This window comes from Tachyglossus aculeatus, chromosome 12 (assembly GCF_015852505.1).
Source record: "Tachyglossus aculeatus isolate mTacAcu1 chromosome 12, mTacAcu1.pri, whole genome shotgun sequence".
NCBI lineage: Eukaryota > Metazoa > Chordata > Mammalia > Monotremata > Tachyglossidae > Tachyglossus > Tachyglossus aculeatus.
Window position 1 is genome coordinate 44,048,071 of NC_052077.1, and position 22,199 is coordinate 44,070,269.

The 22,199-nt window shown below is 45.2% G+C and overlaps 1 protein-coding gene across 1 annotated transcript; it reads left to right on the forward strand.

Moving 5' to 3' along the window:
* The first annotated feature begins 2 nt into the window (after nucleotides 1-2).
* On the forward strand, nucleotides 3-22,068 carry C12H4orf47 (chromosome 12 C4orf47 homolog). Its single transcript, XM_038755153.1, has 8 exons — nucleotides 3-50; nucleotides 5,585-5,747; nucleotides 7,693-7,912; nucleotides 11,843-11,980; nucleotides 12,093-12,168; nucleotides 17,252-17,431; nucleotides 19,296-19,465; nucleotides 21,609-22,068. Exons 2-8 carry the CDS (start codon nucleotides 5,651-5,653, stop codon nucleotides 21,655-21,657), a joined length of 930 nt encoding a protein of 309 aa, XP_038611081.1. The 5' UTR covers nucleotides 3-50; nucleotides 5,585-5,650; the 3' UTR covers nucleotides 21,658-22,068.
* Nucleotides 22,069-22,199: the final 131 nt, after the last annotated feature.

Genomic DNA, 22,199 nt, shown 5'->3' on the forward strand with positions numbered 1-22,199 from the left:
AGGGAGGGGAGGCCGACATCCCCGAGGCCCGACAGGGCCGAGAAGGGGGCGTGAGTGACCGCTCCTGGGCCGAATAATAATAATAATAGTAATAATAATAACATTTATTAAGCGCTTACTATGTGCAACGCACTGTTCTAAGCGCTGGGGAGGTTACAAGATCATTCATTCATTCAGTCGTATTTATTGAGCTTGGTTTTGTGCTCCGTCTCCCCCTTTTCGACTGTGAGCCCACTGTTGGGTAGGGACTGTCTCTAGATGTTGCCAATTTGGACTTCCCAAGCGCTTAGTACAGTGCTCTGCACATAGTAAGCGCTCAATAAATACGATTGATGATGATTGAGCGTTTACTGTGTGCAGAGCACTGTTCTAAGCGCTGGGGAGGTTACGAGATCATTCATTCATTCAGTCGTATTTATTGAGCTTGGTTTTGTTCTCCGTCTCCCCCTTTTCGACTGTGAGCCCACTGTTGGGTAGGGACTGTCTCTAGAGGTTGCCAATTTGTACTTCCCAAGCGCTTAGTACAGTGCTCTGCACATAGTAAGCGCTCAATAAATACGATTGATGATGATTGAGCGTTTACTGTGTGCAGAGCACCGTTCTAAGCGCTGGGGAGGTTACAAGATCATTCATTCATTCAGTCGTATTTATTGAGCTTGGTTTTGTTCTTTGTCTCCCCCTTTTAGACTGTGAGCCCACTGTTGGGTAGGGACTGTCTCTAGAGGTTGCCAATTTGGACTTCCCAAGCGCTTAGTACAGTGCTCTGCACATAGTAAGCGCTCAATAAATACGATTGATGATGATTGAGCGTTTACTGTGTGCAGAGCACTGTTCTAAGCGCTGGGGAGGTTACAAGATCATTCATTCATTCAGTCGTATTTATTGAGCTTGGTTTTGTTCTCTGTCTCCCCCTTTTCGACTGTGAGCCCACTGTTGGGTAGGGACTGTCTCTAGATGTTGCCAATTTGTACTTCCCAAGCGCTTAGTACAGTGCTCTGCACATAGTAAGCGCTCAATAAATACGATTGATGATGATTGAGCGTTTACTGTGTGCAGAGCACTGTTCTAAGCGCTGGGGAGGTTACAAGATCATTCATTCATTCAGTCGTATTTATTGAGCTTGGTTTTGTTCTCCGTCTCCCCCTTTTCGACTGTGAGCCCACTGTTGGGTAGGGACTGTCTCTAGAGGTTGCCAATTTGGACTTCCCAAGCGCTTAGTACAGTGCTCTGCACATAGTAAGCGCTCAATAAATACGATTGATGATGATGATTGAGCGTTTACTGTGTGCAGAGCACTGTTCTAAGCGCTGGGGAGGTTACGAGATCATTCATTCATTCAGTCGTATTTATTGAGCTTGGTTTTGTTCTTTGTCTCCCCCTGTTAGACTGTGAGCCCACTGTTGGGTAGGGACTGTCTCTATATGTTGCCAATTTGTACTTCCCAAGCGCTTAGTACAGTGCTCTGCACATAGTAAGCGCTCAATAAATACGATTGATGATGATGATGATTGAGCGTTTACTGTGTGCAGAGCACTGTTCTAAGCGCTGGGGAGGTTACAAGATCATTCATTCATTCAGTCGTATTTATTGAGCGCTTACTGGGTGCAGAGCAGTGTTCTAAGCGCTGGGGAGGTTACAAGATCATTCATTCAATCGTATTTATTGAGCGATTACTGTGTGCAGAGCACTGTACTAAGCGCTTGGGAAATCCAAGTTGGCAACATCTCGAGACGGTCCCTACCCAACAGCAGGCTTATCATCATCATCGTCATCATCATCAGTCGTATTTATTGAGCGATTACTGTGTGCAGAGCACTGTACTAAGCGCTTGGGAAGTCCAAGTTGGCAACATCTAGAGACGGTCCCTACCCAACAGCGGGCTCACGGTCTAGAAGGGGGAGACAGACAACAAAACAAAACATATTAGCAAAATAAAATAAATAGAATAGTAAATATGTACAAGTAAAATAGAGTAATAAATATGTGCAAGTAAAATAAATAGAGTAATAAATCTGTACAAACATATACAGGTGCTGTGGGGAAGGGAAGGAGGTAAGGCGGGGGGGGGGCGATGAGGAGGGGGCTCGAGAAAAGGATCCCTGAGCCCTTCTCTCCTTTCTCATCATCATCATCAATCGTATTTATTGAGCGCTTACTATGTGCAGAGCACTGTACTAAGCGCTTGGGAAGTACAAATTGGCAACATATAGAGACAGTCCCTACCCAACAGTGGGCTCACAGTCTAAAAGGGGAAGACAGAGAACAACACTGCTTCTCAGTGAGAAGCAGCGTGACTTCGTGGAAAGAGCACGGGTTTGGGAGTCAGAAGTCATGGGTTCCAATCCCAGCTCTGCCACCTGTCAGCTGAGCAACTTTTGGGCCAGTCACTTAACAGTGGTGGTGTTTGTTAAGCACTTACTATGTGCCAAGCACTGTTCTAAGCGCTGGAGTAGATAGACGATCAGGTTGTCCCACAGGGGGCTCACGGTTTTAATCCCCAGTTTGCAGATGAGGTAACTGAGGCACAGAGAAGTTAATAATAATAATAATAATAATGGCATTTGTTAAGTGCTTACTATGTGCAAAGCACTGTTCTAAGTTAAGTGACTTGCCCAAAGTCACCCAGCTGACAATTGGCAGAGCCGGGATTTGAACCCATGACCTCTGACTCCAAAGCCCGGGCTCTTTCCACTGAGCCACGCTGCATCGCCCCATCCCCCAAACAAACAAACAAATGTACAGCTTTGGGGGGCAAACCGTCAATAATAATGATGATGGTATTTGTTAAGCACTTACTATGTGCCTAGCACTGTTCTAAGCGCTGGGATAGATACAAACGGCGTGGCTCGGTGGAAAGAGCACGGGCTTGGGAGTCAGAGGACATGGGTTCAAATCCCGGCTCTGCCAATTGTCAGCTGTGTGACTTTGGGCAAGTCACTTAACTTAGTGACTTAAGTGACTTAATAATGATAGTGTTGTTTAAGCGCTTACTATGTGCAAAGCACTGTTCTAATAATAATAATAATGGCATTTATTAAGCGCTTACTATGTGCAAAGCACTGTTCTAAGCGCTGGGGTAAATACAAATGGTGTGGCTCAGTGGAAAGAGCACGGGCTTTGGAGTCAGAGGTCTTAATAATAATGATAGCATTTTTAAGCGCTTACTATGTGCAAAGCACTGTTCTAATAATAATGGCATTTATTAGGCGCTTACTATGTGCAAAGCACTGTTCTAAGCGCCGGGGAGGTTACAAGGTGATCAAGTTGTCCCACAGGGGGCTCACAGTCTTAATCCCCATTTTACAGATGAGGTAACTGAGGCTCAGAGAAGTTAAGTGACGTGCCCAAAGTCACACAGCAGACATGGGGCAGAGCCGGGACTAGAACCCATGACCTCTAACTCCCAAGCCCGGCCTCTTTCCACTGAGCCACGCTGCTTCTCTTATTATTATTGTTATTACTGCAAGGTAATCAGGTTGTCCCACGTGGGGCTCACAGTCTTCAACCCCATTTTACAAATGAGTAAACTGAGGCACAGAGAATCAATCAATCAATCGTATTTATTGAGTGCTTACTGTGTACAGAGCACTGTACTAAGCGCTTGGGAAGTACAAGTTGGCAACATCTAGAGACAGTCCCTACCCAACAGTGGGCTCACAGTCTATAAGGGGGAGACAGAGAACGAAACCAAACATACTAACAAAATAAAATAAATAGAATAGATATGTACAAGTAAAATAGAGTAATAAATATGTACAAACATATATATATATATATACAGGTGCTGTGGGGAAGGGAAGGAGGTAAGATGGGGGGGATGGAGAGGGGGAAGTGATGTGACTTGCCCAAGGTCACCCAGCTGACAAGTGGCAGAGGCGGATTTGTTAAGCGCTTACTTTGTGTCAGGCACTGTACTAAGCGCTGGGGTGGATACAGGCGAATCGAGTTGGACACAGTCCCTGTCCCACGTGGGACTCCCAGACTCAATCCCCATTTTGCAGATGAGGCAACCGAGGCACAGAGAAGGGAATTGATTTGCTTATGGTCACACAGCAGACAAGTGGCGGGGGCAGGATTAGAACCCATGACCTGCTGACCCCCAGGCCTGGGCTCTATCCTGTAAGCCATGCTGCTTCTCCCCTCCGCGGCCGGACACCCCTCTTCTCCCCACCCTGCCCAGCAACCGAGAGCGTTTATTCCATCGTATCTATTGAGCACTTAGTACAACACAACGACAGACAGACACATCCCTGCCCACAATGAGCTCAAACGAATGGTTTCGTCTCCATCGCTCTCCTTCTGTCTCTCTGGCCGCTCACTCACAATCTCTTTCGCAGGGTCCCACCCCGAACTGTGGGAGTCCATCAAGGCTCCGTTCTGGGTCTCCTCCTGTTCTCATCATCATCATCAATCGTATTTATTGAGCGCTTCCTGTGTGCAGAGCACTGGACTAAGAGCTTGGGAGCCCACTGTTGGGTAGGGACTGTCTCTATATGTTGCCAATTTGTACTTCCCAAGCGCTTAGTACGGTGCTCTGCACATAGTAAGCGATCAATAAATACGATTGATGATGAAGTAGGCAACATATAGAGACAGTCCCTACCCAACAGTGGGCTCACAGTCTCCCTCTGCACCCACTCCCTTGGAGAAGTCATTCGCTCCCATGGCTTCAACTACTATGTCTATGTAGAAGACACCCAAATCTACATCTCCAGCCCTGATCTCTCTCTCTCTCTGCAGTCTCACATTTCCTCCTGCCTCCAAGACATCTCTGCTTGGGGGATCACCTCCCCCTCGTCCCCCTCTCCATCCCCCCCCATCTTACCTCCTTCCCTTCCCCACAGCACCTGTATATATGGATATATGTTTGTACATATTACTCTATTTATTTATTTACGTGTACATATCTATTCTATTTATTTTATTTTGTTAGTATGTTTGGTTTTGTTCTCTGTCTCCCCCTTTAAGACTGTGAGCCCACTGTTGGGTAGGGACTGTCTCTAGATGTTGCCAATTTGTACTTCCCAAGCACTTAGTACAGTGCTCTGCACATAGTAAGCGCTCAATAAATACGATTGATGATGATCTCTCTCTCTCTCTCTCTCTCTCTGCAGTCTCACATTTCCTCCTGCCTCCAAGACATCTCTGTTTGGGGGATCATCTCCCCCTCATCCCCCTCTCCATCCCCCCATCTTACCTCCTTCCCTTCCCCACAGCACCTGTATATATGTATATATGTTTGTACATATTTATTACTCTATTTATCTATCTTACTTGTACATATCTATTTATTTTATTTTGTTAATATGCCTGGTTTTGTTCTCCGTCTCCCCCTTCTAGACTGTGAGCCCACTGTTGGGTAGGGACCGTCTCTATATGTTGCCAACTTGGACTTCCCAAGTGCTTAGTACAGTGCTCTGCACACACTAAGTGCTCAATAAATATGATTGATTGATTAAAATAATAAAATAAAAAATACACGATTGATTGATTGGAATTAGACATGGCTTCTGTCCCTTGGGGGGCTGAGAGCACTGCACACGGTTTCAGTGATATTAACACAGGTTTCATCCTTAAATGGTAGGTTTTTGCCGGAATATAAGAGAACTAAGATTTCCCTGAGGAGAGACAAGGACGAGGAGATCCAGCCATGCCTTCCGAGGGGAAATCCGACATGGATAGGATCGGCCTCTTCAGTGAGATGGGGTACATCACCATTGGGGACCGATATGTTTCCCACTATAACCGTAAGTAGATGAGGGTTTGTTTTCTGGTTTTTTTTTTTGGCTGCCCAAAAGTTTGAATTCTGACGGGAGTGGGTGTAAGAAAACATCTGTCAAAGACTTTCTTTCTAAATCTGAATCCTCAAGTAATCCTCGAGGAGCAGCGTGGCCCAGTGGAAAGGGCCCGGGCTTTGGACTCAGAGGTCATGGGTTCAAATCCCGACTCCGCCAATCGTCAGCTGTGTGACTTTGGGCAAGTCGCTTCATTTCTCTGGGCCTCAGTTGCCTCATCTGTAAAAATGGGGATTAAGACTGTGAGCCCCCCGTGGTACAATCAATCAATCAATCAATCGTACTTATTGAGCGCTTACTATGTGCAGAGCACTGTACTAAGCGCTTGGGAAGTACAAATTGGCAACAAACAGAGACAGTCCCTACCCAACAGTGGGCTCACAGTCTAAAAGGGGGAGACAGAGAACAGAACCAAACATACCAACAAAATAAAATAAATAGGATAGAAATGTACAAGTAAAATAAATAAATAAATAGAGTAATAAATATGTACAACCATACATACATATATACAGGTGCTGTGGGGAAGGGAAGGAGGTAAGATGGGGGGGATGGAGAGGGGGACGAGGGGGAGAGGAAGGAAGGGGCTGATAACCTTGTAACCTCCCCAGCGTTTAGAACAGTGCTTTGCACATAGTAATGATAATAATAATAATGGCATTTATTAAGCGCTTACTATGTGCAACGCACTGTTCTAAGCGCTGGGTAAGTGCTTAATAAATGCCATTATTATTATTATTATTACTATTATAATGATGGGATTTAACCCTCAGCCTCACAGCAGTGATGTACATTTATTTATGTTAATGTCTATCTCCCCCTTAGACTATGAGTTCCTTGTGGGCAGAGAACGTCTACCAATTTTGTTGAACTGAACTCTCCCAAGCGCTTAGTAGAGGTCTGCACACAGTAAGCGCTCAGTAAATACCACTGATTGATTGATTGTGCTAAGCACTGTGCTCAGAAGTGGGATAGATCGTCATCATCATCAATCGTATTTATTGAGCACTTACTGTGTGCAGAGCACTGTACTAAGCGCTTGGGAAGTCCAAGTTGGCAACATATAGAGACAGTCCCTACCCAACAGCGGGCTCACAGTCTAAAAGGGGTAGACAGAGAACAAAACCAAACATACTAACCAAATAAAATAAATAGAATAGATATCATCATCATCATCATCAATTGTATTTATTGAGCGCTTACTGTGTGCAGAGCACTGTACTAAGCGCTTGGGAAGTCCAAGCTGGCAACATCTAGAGACAGTCCCTACCCAACAGTGGGCTCACAGTCTAAAAGGGGGAGACAGAGAACAAAACCAAACATACTAAGAAAATAAAATAAATAGAATAGGTATTCTATTTCTTCCTCTCCCCCTCGTCCCCCTCTCCATCCCCCCCATCTTACCACCTTCCCTTCCCCACAGCACCTGTCTATATGTATATATGTTTGTACATATTTTTTACTCTATGTATTTATTTTACTTGTACATATCTATTCTATTTATTTTATTTTGTTAGTATGTTTGGTTTTGTTCTCCGTCTCCCCGTTTTAGACTGTGAGCCCACTGTTGGGTGGGGACTGTCTCTAGATGTTGCCAATTTGTACTTCCCAAGCGCTTAGTGCAGTGCTCTGCACATAGTAAGCGCTCAATAAATACGATTGATGATGATGATATGTACAAGTAAAATAAATAAATGAGAAGCCACACGGGCCCCTTGTCCCGCTGGGATTTTCCCCCGCTTCCATTCCCCACCCCCTTTCCCGCTCTGACCCACCTCAGCCGCACCCCAGCCAATATGTTGCCAACTTGGACTTCCCAAGCGCTTAGGACAGTGCTCTGCACATAGTAAGCGCTCAATAAATACGACTGATGATGATCACTTTGCTCCGTCCGAAGGCCCGTTCAACGAAGCCGCCAGCAAGAAGAAGCAGATGCTCCCCGGAGGCACCAAGGTGATGTCCGACCTCCAGCCGGGCTACTTCGAGCCCCGTTTTGTCAGGATCTTCGAAGGCGAGGGCTACACGAATAGGAACCAACTTCGGAGACGGTATCTGGTGGAGGAGTCCAAAAAGAACCTGGGCAAAGCCTTCCTGCCCAGTAGTGGAGAGAAGAAGCCGTAAGTGTCGGGGAAGGGGACATCCCCCTTCCTCCTCTTTAGCTTGGAAGCATCCCCTCCCATCCCTCAAAAAAACCCCCGTGAGAAATCATCTTCGTCCACAATGGTATTTATTGAGTGCTTACTGTATGCAGAACACTCTGTCAAGCGCTTACTGTACTAAGTGCTCAATAAATACGACTGATGATATGTATATATATATATATATGTGTGTGTGCGTGTGTATATACCTGTATATGTTGTACATATTTAACTGTCTCTATATGTTGCCAATTTGTACTTCCCAAGCGCTTAGTACAGTGCCCTGCACATAGTGAGCGCTCAATAAATACGATTGATGATGATGACAGTACAGCAGAATTGGCAGACGCGCTCCTCGCCCACACGAGCTGTCAAGCTAGAGGGGGAGACGGATATTAATATAAAATAATGTAATGTATTATATAATATTATATAATTATATATCATCATCATCAGTCATATTTATTGAGTGCTTACTATGTGCAGAGCACTGTACTAAGCGCTTGGGAAGTACAAATTGGCAACATATAGAGACAGTCCCTACCCAACAGTGGGCTCACAGTCTAATATATATATATTATATCATATATTATATTATATTATATAAATATATTATAATATATAGTACATATGACATATTATAATATATAATTTATATGATATATTATATAATATATATTGATATAAATTAATAAATAACTTCTAATAATAGAATTTAAAGATAATAATAATAATTGCATTTATTAAGTGCTTACTATGTGCAAAGCACTGTCCTAGGCACTGGGGAGGTTCCAAGGTGATCAGGTTGTCCCACGGGGGGCTCACAGTCCTAATCCCCATTTTACAGATGAGGGAACTGAGGCCCAGAGAAGTTAAGTGACTTGCCCAAAGTCACACAGCTGACATCTTACCTCCTTCCCTTCCCCACAGCACCTGTATATATGTATATATGTTTGTACATATTTATTACTCTATTTATTTTACTTGTACTTATTTATTCTATTTATTTTATTTTGTTAGTATGTTTGGTTTTGTCCTCTGTCTCCCCCTTTTAGACTGTGAGCCCACTGTTGGGTAGGGACCGTCTCTAGATGTTGCCCACTTGGACTTCCCAAGCGCTTAGTACAGTGCTCTGCACACAGTAAGCACTCAGTAAATACGATTGATTGATTGATTGACAATTGGCGGAGCCGGGATTTGAACCCATGACCTATGACTCCAAAGCGCATGCTCTTTCCACTGAGCCAAACGGCATTTGTTAAGCACTTACTATGTGCCAAGCACTCTTCTAAGCACTGGGGTAGATAAAAGCTAATCGGGTTGGACACGGTTCCTGTCCCCCATGGGGCTTACAGTCTTAATCCTCATTTTACAGATGAGGGAACTGAAGCACAGAGAAGTAAAGTGACTTGCCCAAGGTCACTCAGCAGACAAGTGGTGGAGCCAGGATTAGAACCCAGGTCCTTTTGACTCCCAGGCCCCACTTGGCCATGCTGATGTGAGCCTGATGTCCGCACTGCACCTCTGTCATTTGGGCGAGTTTCAACCCCAAAATTAATCAGAATATGGGGAAGGTCTCAGTCCACGAATAGTATTGATCAATCAATCAATCAATCAATCGTATTTATTGAGCGCTTACTGTGTGCAGAGCACTGTACTAAGCGCTTGGGAAGTACAAGTTGGCAACATATAGAGACGGTCCCTACCCAACAATGGGCTCACAGTCTAGAAGGGGGAGACAGAGAACAAAATCAAACATATTAACAAAATAAAAGAAATAGATATGTACAAGTAAAATAAATGAATAAATAAATAGAGTAAAAAAATAAATTAATAAATAGAGTAATAAAATAAATAGAGTAATAATAATTGATGGCGTGCCTACTCTATGCAGAGCACTAGATTAAGTGTTTAGGAGAGCCCAATAGAGTTATTCATTCATTCATTAAATCATATTTATTAAGCGCTTACTGTGTGCAGAGCGCTGTATTAAGCGCTTTGGAAAGTACAGTACAGCAATAATGAGCTCACCATCTAGTTAGCAGACCTGATCCATGCTTTCAGAGACCTTACAGTCTAGTGGAATTGGAAGCGTTCAACCGAGGTCTGTTTCCGTTTTGTTCCTTGGGAATTCCGGATTTCCCCTTCCTCAGTTTCTCTCCCATCTCGTGAGGCAATCAATCAATCAATCAATTGTATTTATTGAGCGCTTACTGTGTGCAGAGCACTGTACTAAGCACTTGGGAAGTACAAGTTGGCAACATCTAGAGACAGTCCCTCCCCAACAGTGGGCTCACAGTCTAGAAGGGGGAGACAGAGAACAAAACCAAACATATTAACAAAATAAAATAAATAGATATGTACAAGTAAAATAAATGAGTAAATAGAGTAATAAAATAGAGTAACAAAATAAATAGAGTAATAAAATAAATAAATAGAGTAATAATAATTGATGGAGTGCCTACTCTATGCAGAGCACTAGATTAAGTGTTTAGGAGAGCCCAATAGAGTTATTCATTCATTCATTAAATCATATTTATTAAGCGCTTACTGTGTGCAGAGCGCTGTATTAAGCGCTTTGGAAAGTACAGTACAGCAATAATGAGCTCACCGTCTATTTAGCAGACCTGATCCATGCTTTCAGAGACCTTACAGTCTAGTGGAATTGGAAGCGTTCAACCGAGGTCTGTTTCCGTTTTGTTCCTTGGGAATTCCGGATTTCCCCTTCCTCAGTTTCTCTCCCATCTCGTGAGGCAATCAATCAATCAATCAATGTCGTATTTATTGAGCGCTTACTGTGTGCAGAGCACTGTACTAAGCGCTTGGGAAGTACAAGTTGGCAACATATAGAGACAGTCCCTACCCAACAGTGGGCTCACAGTCTAAAAGGGGGAGACAGAGAACAAAACCAAACATATTAACAAAATAAAATAACTAGAATAGATATGTACAAGTAAAATAAATAGAGTAATAAATATGTACAAACATATATACATATATACAAGTGCCCCAACAACTGCCTGATAGAGCTATTGGTAAGAGTCCTGCCATTAGTAGTGGTTTGCAGTCTCGACTGGCTTCACCATCCCGAATTTTCATTCATTCAATCGTATATATTGAGCGCTTACTGTGTGCAGAGCACTGGACTAAGCGCTTGGGTTGATCAGAGAGTAAAAATACACATTTTAAAGATGAAAATGGTATCACAACGGTGTCTGTTTTATGGAGTAAAATAGGAAGTGACTTTGCCGCTCGTCTGCTGCGTGACCTTGGGCAAGTCGCTTCACTTCTCTGTGCCTCAGTTCCCTCATCTGGAAAATGGGGATTTATTTATTTATTTATTTATTTATTTTATTTGTACATATCTATTCTATTTATTTTACTTTGTTAGTATGTTTGGTTTTGTTCTCTGTCTCCCCCTTTTAGACTGTGAGCCCACTGTTGGGTAGGGGCTGTCTCTGTGTGTTGCCAATTTGTACTTCCCAAGCGCTTAGTACAGTGCTCTGCACATAGTAAGCGCTCAATAAATACGATTGATGATGATGATGATGATGACTGTGAGCCCCGTGGGGCAGGGACAGTGCCCCACCTGATCTGCCCTGGCATTTAGAACAGCGCTTGACGCATAGTTAGCGCTTAACGAATACCGTCATCATCATCAGCTTTTAGACTGTGAGCCCGCTGGTGGGTAGGGACTGTCTCTGGATGTTGCCTACTTGTACTTCCCAAGCGTTTAGTCCAGTGCTCTGCACACAGTAAGCGCTCAATAAATACGATTGATTGATTGATTGATTGATCAGCGTCATCCACGCTCGCTAAACTCTGTGGCTACTGATAGCGGGAAGGTTTCTGCGAGGCAGTTGAGTGGTGGGCCTTTCCCTGACTTCCGCGTGTTCTGAACCGTCTAAGGAGCGGACTAGGAAGCTACTACGGGACCATCGGAGGCCCGTGCCCCTTCTTCAGCAGACAAGCCAGAGCCAGAGACAAATATCTTGCTCCTGGGAAGAATATATACACAAACCCAGGCAAGAAAGGCAGCGGATACGGGTGAGTGTTTCTCCACCTTCCCCCAAGCCTTTTTCAACCTCACGGGGTGTTCATTCACCCCACCAGGGCCGCCTGAACCCCCACGTCCTCAGTGTGGATTTTCCTTCCACAGGTATCCCAACCTCACCATCGGCAAGCAGCTTACGCACTCCTCGGATTTCTATGACACCGCCAAGGACAATCTGAAGGTAAAACAACGTGACGTCCCGTGTGGAAAATTGCGTGAGATGGAAGGCGTTTTTTTTCCCGGCTGTGGAGAGTTTAGCTTGTTAAAGACCAGCGTAGTTCATGGCTTTTAGACTGTGAGCCCACTGCTGGGTAGGGACTGTCTCTATATGGTGCCAACTTGTACTTCCCAAGCGCTTAGTACAGTGCTCTGCACACAGTAAGCGCTCAATAAATACGATTGATGATGATGGCCAAGATTAAGGGTTCCTCGTGGGGACGGGTGACTGATAAAAAATGCCAATCAATCGATCCCCCCCCGCCTTACCTCCTTCCCTTCCCCACAGCACCTGTATATATGTATATATGTTTGTACATACATATTTATTACTCTATTTATTTATTTATTTATTTATTTTACTTGTACATTTCTATCCTACTTATTTTATTTTGTTGGTATGTTTGGTTCTGTTCTCTGTCTCCCCCTTTTAGACTGTGAGCCCACTGTTGGGTAGGGACTGTCTCTATGTGATGCCAATTTGTACTTCCCAAGCGCTTAGTACAGTGCTCTGCACATAGTAAGCGCTCAATAAATACGATTGATTGATTGATTGATTTGTACGTATTTATTACTCTATTTATTTTACTTGTACATATCTATTCTATTTATTTTATTTTGTTAATATGTTTCATTTTGTTCTCTGTCTCCCCCTTCTAGACTGTGAGCCCACTGTTGGGTAGGGACCGTCTCTATGTGCTGCCAACTTGTACTTCCCAAGTGCTTAGTACAGTGCTCTGCACACAGTAAGCGCTCAATAAATACGACTGATTGATTGATCCATATTTATTGAGCACTTATCGTCTGCAGAGTACTTTACTAAGTGCTAGGGAGAGTACAATGTAACGGTAGACACGCTCCCTGCCCACAAGGAGCTTGCAGTCTAGATGGGAAGACGGACATTGGTATTAATAAATTACGCACGTGTGCATAAGTGCTGTGGGGCTGAGGGAGGGGTGAATAAAGGGGGTAAAGGAGAAGGGAGTGGAAGAAGAGGAAATGAGGGCTTAGTTAGGAAAGGCCCCTTGGAGATGTACTTTTAAATAAGGCTTTGAAGATGAGGAGAGTGATCATCCATTGGATATGAAGAGGGAGCTGGTCCCAGGCCACAGGCAGGATGAGGGATCAATCAATCAATCAATCGTATTTATTGAGCGCTTACTGTGTGCAGAGCACTGTACTAAGCGCTTGGGAAGTACAAGTTGGGAACATATAGAGACAGTCCCTACCCAATAGTGGGCTCACAGTCTAAAAGGCCTCTTGGAGATGTACTTTTAAATAAGGCTTTGAAGATGAGGAGAGTGATCGTCCATTGGATATGAAGAGGGAGGAGGCCACAGGCAGGATGAGGGATGGGTGAGGGGTGGGCAGTGAGAGACACAAGATTGAGGTTACAGGGAGTGGGTTTCTTATGGTATTTGTTGAGCGTTTACTAGGTGTCAGGCACTGTACTAGGCACTGGGGTACGTATAGGCTAATCAGGGTGGACACAGTCCCCGTCTCACATGGGGCTCACGGTCTTAATCCCCATTTTACAGATAAGGTAACGGAGGCACAGAGAAGTTAAGCGAGTTGCCCAAGGTTACACAACAGAGAAGTGGCGGAGCTGGGATTAGGACCCAGGCCTGTGCTCTAACCACTAGGCCATGCTTGAAGGGCCTTCCCTTCAAGGCCCTACTGAGAGCTCACCTCCTCCAGGAGGCCTTCCCAGACTGAGCCCCCTCCTTCCTCTCCCCCTCGTCCCCCTCTCCATCCCCCCCTTCTTACCTCCTTCCCTTCCCCACAGCACCTGTATATATGTATATATGTTTGTACATATTTATTACTCTATTTATTTATTTTACTTGTACATATCTATTCTATTTATTTTATTTTGTTAGTATGTTTGGTTTTGTTCTCTGTCTCCCCCTTTTAGACTGTGAGCCCACTGCTGGGTAGGGACTGTCTCTATATGTTACCAACTTGTACTTCCCAAGCACTTAGTGCAGTGCTCTGCACACAGTAAGTGCTCAATAAATATGATTGATGATGATGCTTTCCCAGTATGGTACAGTGCTCTGCACATAATAAGCGTTCAATAAATACCTTCGATTGTGTTCGTTGAGTGAGATGTGCTGAGCAGTGTGAATTGGAGGTGAGGTCACTGATAGCCCAGTTTGCATCCAGCCCGGTGCCTGGCCTACTGGGTGAGCTCGAGCCCGTCAGCCAACCTCTCTGAACCCCAACCTCCCCAACCACGGAATGAGGGACGTCATTTCTGCTCTCTTTCCTTTATTAGACTGTTTGGATCTGAGAGACAGAGACAGGGACTGAATCTGACCCGATCACCTGCAAAGTGCTTGGCCCACAGTAAGCACTGAATTGATACCGGGACTAACGGGAGCAGGGCAGGCCATGTTAGAGAGTGATGGCGCCGTTCGGGCACAGGCGAACTGAGCACTCTTAGTCTTCAGACCATCAGTGCTTTGCACGTAGTAAGCGCTAACAAATCATCATCGTCATCATCAATCGTATTTACTGAGCGCTTACTGTGTGCAGAGCACTGGACCAAGCGCTTGGGAAGTACAAGATGGCAACACATAGAGACGGTCCCTACCCAACAGCGGGCTCACAGTCTAAAAGGGGGAGACAGAGAACAAAACCAAACATACTAACAAAATAAAATTAATAGAATAGATATGTACAAGTAAAATAAATAGAGTAACAAATATGTACAAACATATATACAGGTGCTGTGGGGAAGGGAAGGAGGTAAGATGGGGGGGGTGGAATGCCATCATTATTATTATTAACTAGGCCACTGGCCTGGTCAGACAAAGGCCAGAAAAATCTGGCAGGCTCATGTCCAGCCTTACCTGTTCCTTGGGTCTCTTATCTCTCTCTCTTTCTCTCTTTCTCTCAACATTGGGCAAGTCACAACTTCTCTGGGCCTCAGTCACCTCACCTGTAAAATGGGGGTTAAGGCTGTGGACCTTATGTGGGACAGGGACTCCCAGACTGAGCCCCTTCCTTCCTCTCCCCCTCGTCCCCCTCTCCATCCCCCCCCATCTTACCTCCTTCCCTTCCCCACAACACCTGTATATATGTATATATGTTTGTACATATTTATTACTCTATTTATTTATTTATTTTATTTGTACATATCTATTCTATTTATTTTATTTTGTTAGTATGTTTGGTTTTGTTCTCTGTCTCCCCCTTTTAGACTGTGAGCCCACTGTTGGGTAGGGACTGTCTCTATATGTTGCCAACTTGGACTTCCCAAGCGCTTAGTACAGTGCTCTGCACATAGTAAGTGCTCAATAAATACGATTGATGATGATGATGATGATTAGCCGGTATCTACCCCAGCACTTAGAACAGTTCTTGACACACAGTAAGCACTTAAATACCATTATTATTACCCCCACCCCCCTGCAGTCAGGAATAAACCACTCTTCCCAGAGACACAAGCCTAAGTGTCATTTGCCCGAACAAATGGAAACCAATGGGGAAACCTGTGTGATTCAAATACCATCATTATTATTATTTTGTTGGGTAGGGACCGTCTCTATATGTTGCCAACTTGTACTTCCCAAGCGCTTAGTACAGTGCTCTGCAAACAGTAAGCGCTCAATAAATACGATTGAATGAATGAATGAATCTAGTACAGTGCTGGGCACTCAGTAAGCTCTCAGTAAATACCATTGATTGATTGGTTGTTAAATTCTCCCCCTTTTAGACTGTGAGCCCACTGTTGGGTAGGGACCGTCTCTATATGTTGCCAACTTGTTCTTCCCAAGCGCTTAGTACAGTGCTCTGCACACAGTAAGCGCTCAATAAATACGATTGATGATGATGATTCCTGGGAACTCAAGGTTGGGACCTCGGGCTCGGCCCGGAACTTGGCCAGAGGGAAAGAATTTCGCTCCTAGGAGAGCGTCAACGAACTAAATCCATCTGAGGCCGAGACGGAGGCTTGAATTGAAACAGGGCTCGCTTCAGTTTAGTGAGCTAGAGAAGCGGCATGGCCAGATGGAACGAGCATGAGCCTGGGATTCAGAGGACCCGGGTTCGGACACCGGGGCTGTGTGTCCTTGGGCAAGTCGCTTCACTTCTCTGTGCTTCCGTTTCCTCATCTGTAAAATGGGGATTCAATAGCTGGTCTCCCCCGCTACTTGGACTGTACAGCACTGTACTTAGTACAGTGCTCTGCACACAGTAAGTGCTCAGTAAGTACGATGGATTGATTCATTGATTGTCTGAGCTAATTATCTTGTATCCCCTCCACCTTACCTCCTTCCCCTCCCCACAGCACCTGTATATATGTATATATGTTTGTACGTATTCATTACTCTATTTTATTTGTACATATTTATTCTATTTATTTTATTTTGTTAATATACTTTGTTTTGTTGTCTGTCTCCCCCTTCTAGACTGTTGGGTAGGGACCGTCTCTATATGTTGCCAACTTGTACTTGCCAAGCGCTTAGTACAGTGCTCTGCACACAGTAAGCGCTCAATAAATATGAGTGAATGAGTACTGTGCTTTGCATAGCGCTTGGTACAGTGCTTTGCACAGGGTAAGCGCTCAATAAATACTACTGAATGAATGAACATAGAAAACATTTAACAAATACCGTGTTGCCAACTGTACTTGCCAAGCGCTCAGTACAGTGCTGTGCACACAGTAAGTGCTCAATAAATATGATTGAATGAATGAATGAATGAGTACTGTGCTTTGCATAGCGCTTGGTACAGTGTTTTGCACACGGTAAGCGCTCAATAAATACTACTGAATGAATGAACATAGAAAACATTTAACAAATACCGTGTTGCCAACTGTACTTGCCAAGCACTCAGTACAGTGCTGTGCACACAGTAAGTGCTCAATAAATATGATTGAATGAATGAATGAGTACTGTGCTTTGCATAGCGCTTGGTACAGTGCTCAATAAATACTACTGAATGAATGAACATAGAAAACACTTAACAAATACCATTCTTATTATTATCGGGGTGGGTAAGCGAGCTGCCAACAGGTCACCCGTCGTGTGCCCGATTTTCAGAAAGAGATGGAAGCCCACCGCAGCCGGCTCAAAGGGACCGCTTTCAAGCTGAACCTGCACCCAAAGGAATACTTCAACCCCAACCCTTATTTCCTGGAAAACCCTCTGCCCCCACTGAAGAAGCGAGAGAAGGCCAAACACACGGGTCTGCCATTTAAACCAACTTCACCCCCTAAAAAGGTGGGCTGCGGGCATCACTGGGGTCGGGTCACGGGGCAGACATCAAGCGCAGAAAGACAAATGGTCAGTGCCCCAGGATGGCCAGAGGAGTTGAGATGGTTTCTCCCAGATAATAATAATAATAATGGCATTTATTAAGCGCTTACTATCTGCAAAGCACCGTTCTAAGCGCTGGGGAGGTTACAAGGTGATCAGGTTGTCCCATGGGGGGGCTCACAGTCTTCAAGCGCTCAATAAATACGATTGATTGATTGATTGATTGATTCATCCCCATTTTACAGATGAGGGAACTGAGGCCCAGAGAAGTGAAGTGACTTGCCCAAAGTCACACAGCTGGCAAGTGGCAGAGCTGGGATTAGAACGCACAACCTCTGACTCAGTCAATCAATCAATCAATCGTATTTATTGAGCACTTACTGTGTGCAGAGCACTGTACTAAGCGCTTGGGAAGTCCAAGTTGGTAACATATATAGACAGTCCCTACCCAACAATGGGCTTACAGTCTAGAAGGGGGAGACAGAGAACAAAACCAAACATACGAACAAAATAAAATAAATGAATAGATATGTACAAGTAAAATAAATAAACAGAATAATAAATATGTACAAACATATATACATATATACAGAAAACTAATGGTACAAATTCAACTCTACCAAGTAGAGAAGCAGCGTGGCTCAGTGGAAAGAGCCCGGGCTTTGGAGGCAGAGGTCATGGGTTCAAATCCAGGCTCTGCCAACCGTCAGCTGGGTGACTTTGGGCAAGTCACTTCTCTGGGCCTCAGTTACCTCATCACATCTAGAGAAGCCCGTGCTCTTTCCACCAAGCCACGCTGCTTCTAGCAGAAGGCGGGTGGGGTGGAGAAGGTGGGCAGTCCACAGCAGCTACAAAAATCCAATGGGATAGTGTAAGGATTATGATAAAACCCTCTTCCCATCCCCTGGGAAGCAGCGTGGCCTAGGGGAAAGAGCATGGGCCTGGGATTCAAAGGACCTGGCTTCTAAATCCTGGCTCCTCTACATGCCTGTTGTGAATTTAAGCAAGTCATTTCACTTCTCTGGGCCTCAATGCCCTCATCTGTAAAATGGGGACTAAGACTGTGAGCCCCATCTGGGACAGGGACCATGTCTAACCCGGTTATCCTATATCTACTACAGCGCTTAGGACAGCGCTTGGCACATAGAGAAGCAGCGTGGCTCAGTGGGAAGAGCACAGGCTTGGGAGTCAGAGCTCATGGGGTTCCGCCACTTGTCAGCTGTGTGACTTTGGGCAAGTCACTTCACTTCCATGAGCCTCAGTTACCTCATCTGGAAAATGGGGATTAAGACTGTGAGCCCCATGTGGGACAACCTGATCACCTTGTATTCCCCCCAGCGCTTAGAACAGTGCTTCACACATAGTAAGCACTTAACAAATACCATCATCATCATTATTATTATTATAGTAAGCACTCAACAAATACCATTATTATTATTAGGGCCAACCAAGGACGTTTGGGTACGTGTGTGTTTTGGGGGCTGTTTTCGGGGGGTTGGGGGGCATGTGTGATGGGGGTTAGAATAGACTTGATAAACAGCCATAGTTATTTTCAGGACTCTCACTGGGCCATTCGTGGAACATGCCAAGTGGTTCCTGGGCCGGAAATATTCCCTGCTGATGGCAGAGCCCTAGCAGGCAGAGCCAGGATACAGCTCAGGTCTCCCGATTCCCAGAGAATGAGCAGGGAAGTGGGCAGAGTTGGCACCAGGTTCCTGCTAGCCCCTGGGGCCAGGCTCTCCTGCTTCCTCCCAGATCTTCCCTTAGCAGCTCGGAAGACCCTCGCGGGCATTTTACCAGCAAGCTGCATTTTCCGTTTGTCCTTCAGCCAGGTGGCATGAAAGCTGGCACGTTTGACCCGTACCCTGCCCATTCCAATGAACCTTTTTCGGTGAAACCACCCCAAACCATCGCGAAGAAATCAGGAAAGATCTTCCACCCTCCCAGTGGGCCCAAAAGCAGACCAATCTCCAGTATAATGGCCACCAACATCAAAAAGTAAGTTGAGTCTTGGCCCTGGGGAGTTGCCGGGGAGGGGTGGAAGGGTGGCAGAAGGAATTCTCCCTGGAAGCTGTGGGCTTCCCGGGATGGTTAGTCCGGAAAGCCGAGCCCGGGCTCAGGAAGGATACGTAGAGGAACCCTAACGCAGATCCAGTGGACACCCTCTCCCCGCCCCTCCTCCCTTTCTCCGCGCTTCTTCCTCCTACCTGGGAGCCCTTTCCTCTCCCCACACATCCCGGCTTTAGTAGGAGCAGTGGTGATGGCATGTACTGAATGCCCACGGGGTGCGGTGCACTGGACTGAGCACCCGGAGGACACGGCGGAGCTCAGGGCCACACTGAGGCTTGGGAGAGGGTTGAGCCGGAGGCACCAAAGCCTGGGGATGCTGAATCGGCCTGCATCATCCAGGCACGCGAACAAAGCGGTTTCTTTCCTGCAAGGAGAAGCCCTGGTTAGTCAGAACTCTCGTTTTTCTCTCCATTGACCCCTAGCCCTCATCCTGCCTCCGGCCTGGATCATCCTCCCTCCCCAAATCCAACAGACAGTGACTCCCCCCCTCTTCCAAGCCTTATTGAAAGCCCACCTCCTCCAAGAGGCCTTCTCAATCTAAACCCTCCTTTCCTCTTCTCCCACTCCCTTCTCCGTCCCCCTGACTTGCTCCCTTTGTTCCTCCCCTCTCCCAGCCCCATGGTACTTATATATGTAGCTGTAATTTATTTGTACTGATGTTTTCTCTCCCGCTCTAGTCTATAAGCTCGTTGTGGGCAGGGAATGTATCTGTTTACAGCAGTGCTGTACTCTCCCAAAGTGCTTCTGCACAAAGTGCTCAATAAATACAGTTGAGTCAATCAATCAATCGTATTTATTGAGCGCTTACTGTGTGCAGAGCACTGTACTAAGCGCTTGGGAAGTACAAGTTGTCAACATATAGAGACGGTCCCTACCCAACAGTGGGCTCGCAGTCTAGAAGGGGGACTAGATGCGGGGGGTTGGGGAAATAATAATAATAATAATGAATGGGCAGACTGAATCTAGCAGGGAAGGTACGCACTTCTCTCTCGCTTCCTCGTCCCGGGTCATTCGGTTTCTCACATCAAGGCCTCCCGGCCAGTCAGAAGCACTGAAATCATCAGATTCAAACCATTTTCAGGATTTTTTCACGGTCATAAAAAAAGGTGAAGTTGATGTATAGACGTTGAATAATACCTATCAATCAATCAATCGTATTTATTGAGTGCTTACTTTGTGCAGAGCACTGTACTAAGCGCTTGGGAAGTACAAGTTGGCAACATATAGAGACAGTCCCTACCCAACAGAAGCAGCGTGGCTCAGTGGAAACAGCCCGGGCTTTGGAGTCAGAGGTCAGGGGTTCAAATCCCGGCTCCGCCACTTGTCAGCTGGGTGACTCTGGGCAAGTCACTTCACTTCTCTGGGCCTCAGTTCCCTCATCTGTAAAATGGGGAACTGTGAGCCCTATGTGGGACAACCTGATCACCTTGTAACCTCCCCAGCGCTTAGAACAGTGCTTTGCACATAGTAAACGCTTAATAAATGCCATTAAAAAAAAAAAAAAAAACCAGTGGGCTCACAGTCTAAAAGGGGGAGACTGAGAACAAAACCAAACATACTAACAAAATAAAATAAATAGAATAGATAGGTACAAGTAAAATAAATAGAGTAATAAATATGTACAAACATATATACGTATATGCAGGTGCTGTGGGGAAGAGAAGGAGGTAAGATGGGGGGGATGGAGGGGGGACGAGGGCCTATACCTAGGCCTTTACAATGCAGTACGGTATAGTGGATGGAGCACGAGCCCGAGAGTCAGAAGGTCACGTGCTCTAATTCTGGCTCCGCCACGTCGGCTGTGTGACCTTGGGCAAGTCACTTCACCTCTCTGTGCATCAGTTACCTCACCTGGAAAACGGGGATTCAATAGCTGGCCTCCCTCCTACTTCAACTGACACTGTATGCGCCATGTGGGACAGCGACTGTGTCCAACCCGATTTGCTGGTGTCCACCCCAGTGCTTGGCACAAAGTAAGCACTTAATACCACATTTATTAACAAATACCATAATGGTTTTATGATGCCTACAGCCACCAAGTTAACATGTCTGTTTTGCTTTTAAATTTCAGATCATTAAATGCAGTGAATTACAAGAACGCAACTATGATCTCCTATTAGCACCGAAGAGAGCGGGGACGCCTGGCCCGGTGGTAGAAATCGATGAACAATTTGTAGTCACTGTCTGAATGAAATTAAACAACGGGAAGCCTGTGGACGTGACCAATTTAGTCTTCATCTTTTTTCTTGTTCATGATGTTTTTTATAAATAAATGTTATTAATGGCTGTTTATAAAGTGGAAATGGATTAATGCTGGGTTTTTTTATTTGAAGGAAGTAGAATCAGATCAAAAGAACTCATTGTTTGGAACTTGCAAAGCTGTAAAATCACACATCTCCAAGAGACCTTCCTTGACTAAACCCTCATTTCCTTTTCTCCCACTCCCTTCTGTGTCACCCTTATATTTGGTGTCACCCTTATACTTGGTTTCACATCCTTTATTCACCCTTCCCTCAGCCCCACAGCACCTATGCACAAATGTAATTAATTTATTATTAATATTAATGTCTGTCTCCCCCTCTAGACTGCAAGCTTGTTGTGGGCAGGTAATGTGTCTACCAATTATGTTATATTGTACTCTCCCAAGAGCCTTCTACAGTGC

Excerpts from the sequence above, each read along its gene's own strand:
- C12H4orf47 (XM_038755153.1), top strand. The coding sequence starts at position 5,651 with ATGCCTTCCGAGGGGAAATCCGACATGGATAGGATCGGCCTCTTCAGT. Across the intron at positions 7,913-11,842 it reads AGTAGTGGAGAGAAGAAGCC|GAGCGGACTAGGAAGCTACT; the intron begins GTAAGTGTCGGG and ends GAACCGTCTAAG. Across the intron at positions 17,432-19,295 it reads CAACTTCACCCCCTAAAAAG|CCAGGTGGCATGAAAGCTGG; the intron begins GTGGGCTGCGGG and ends TTTGTCCTTCAG.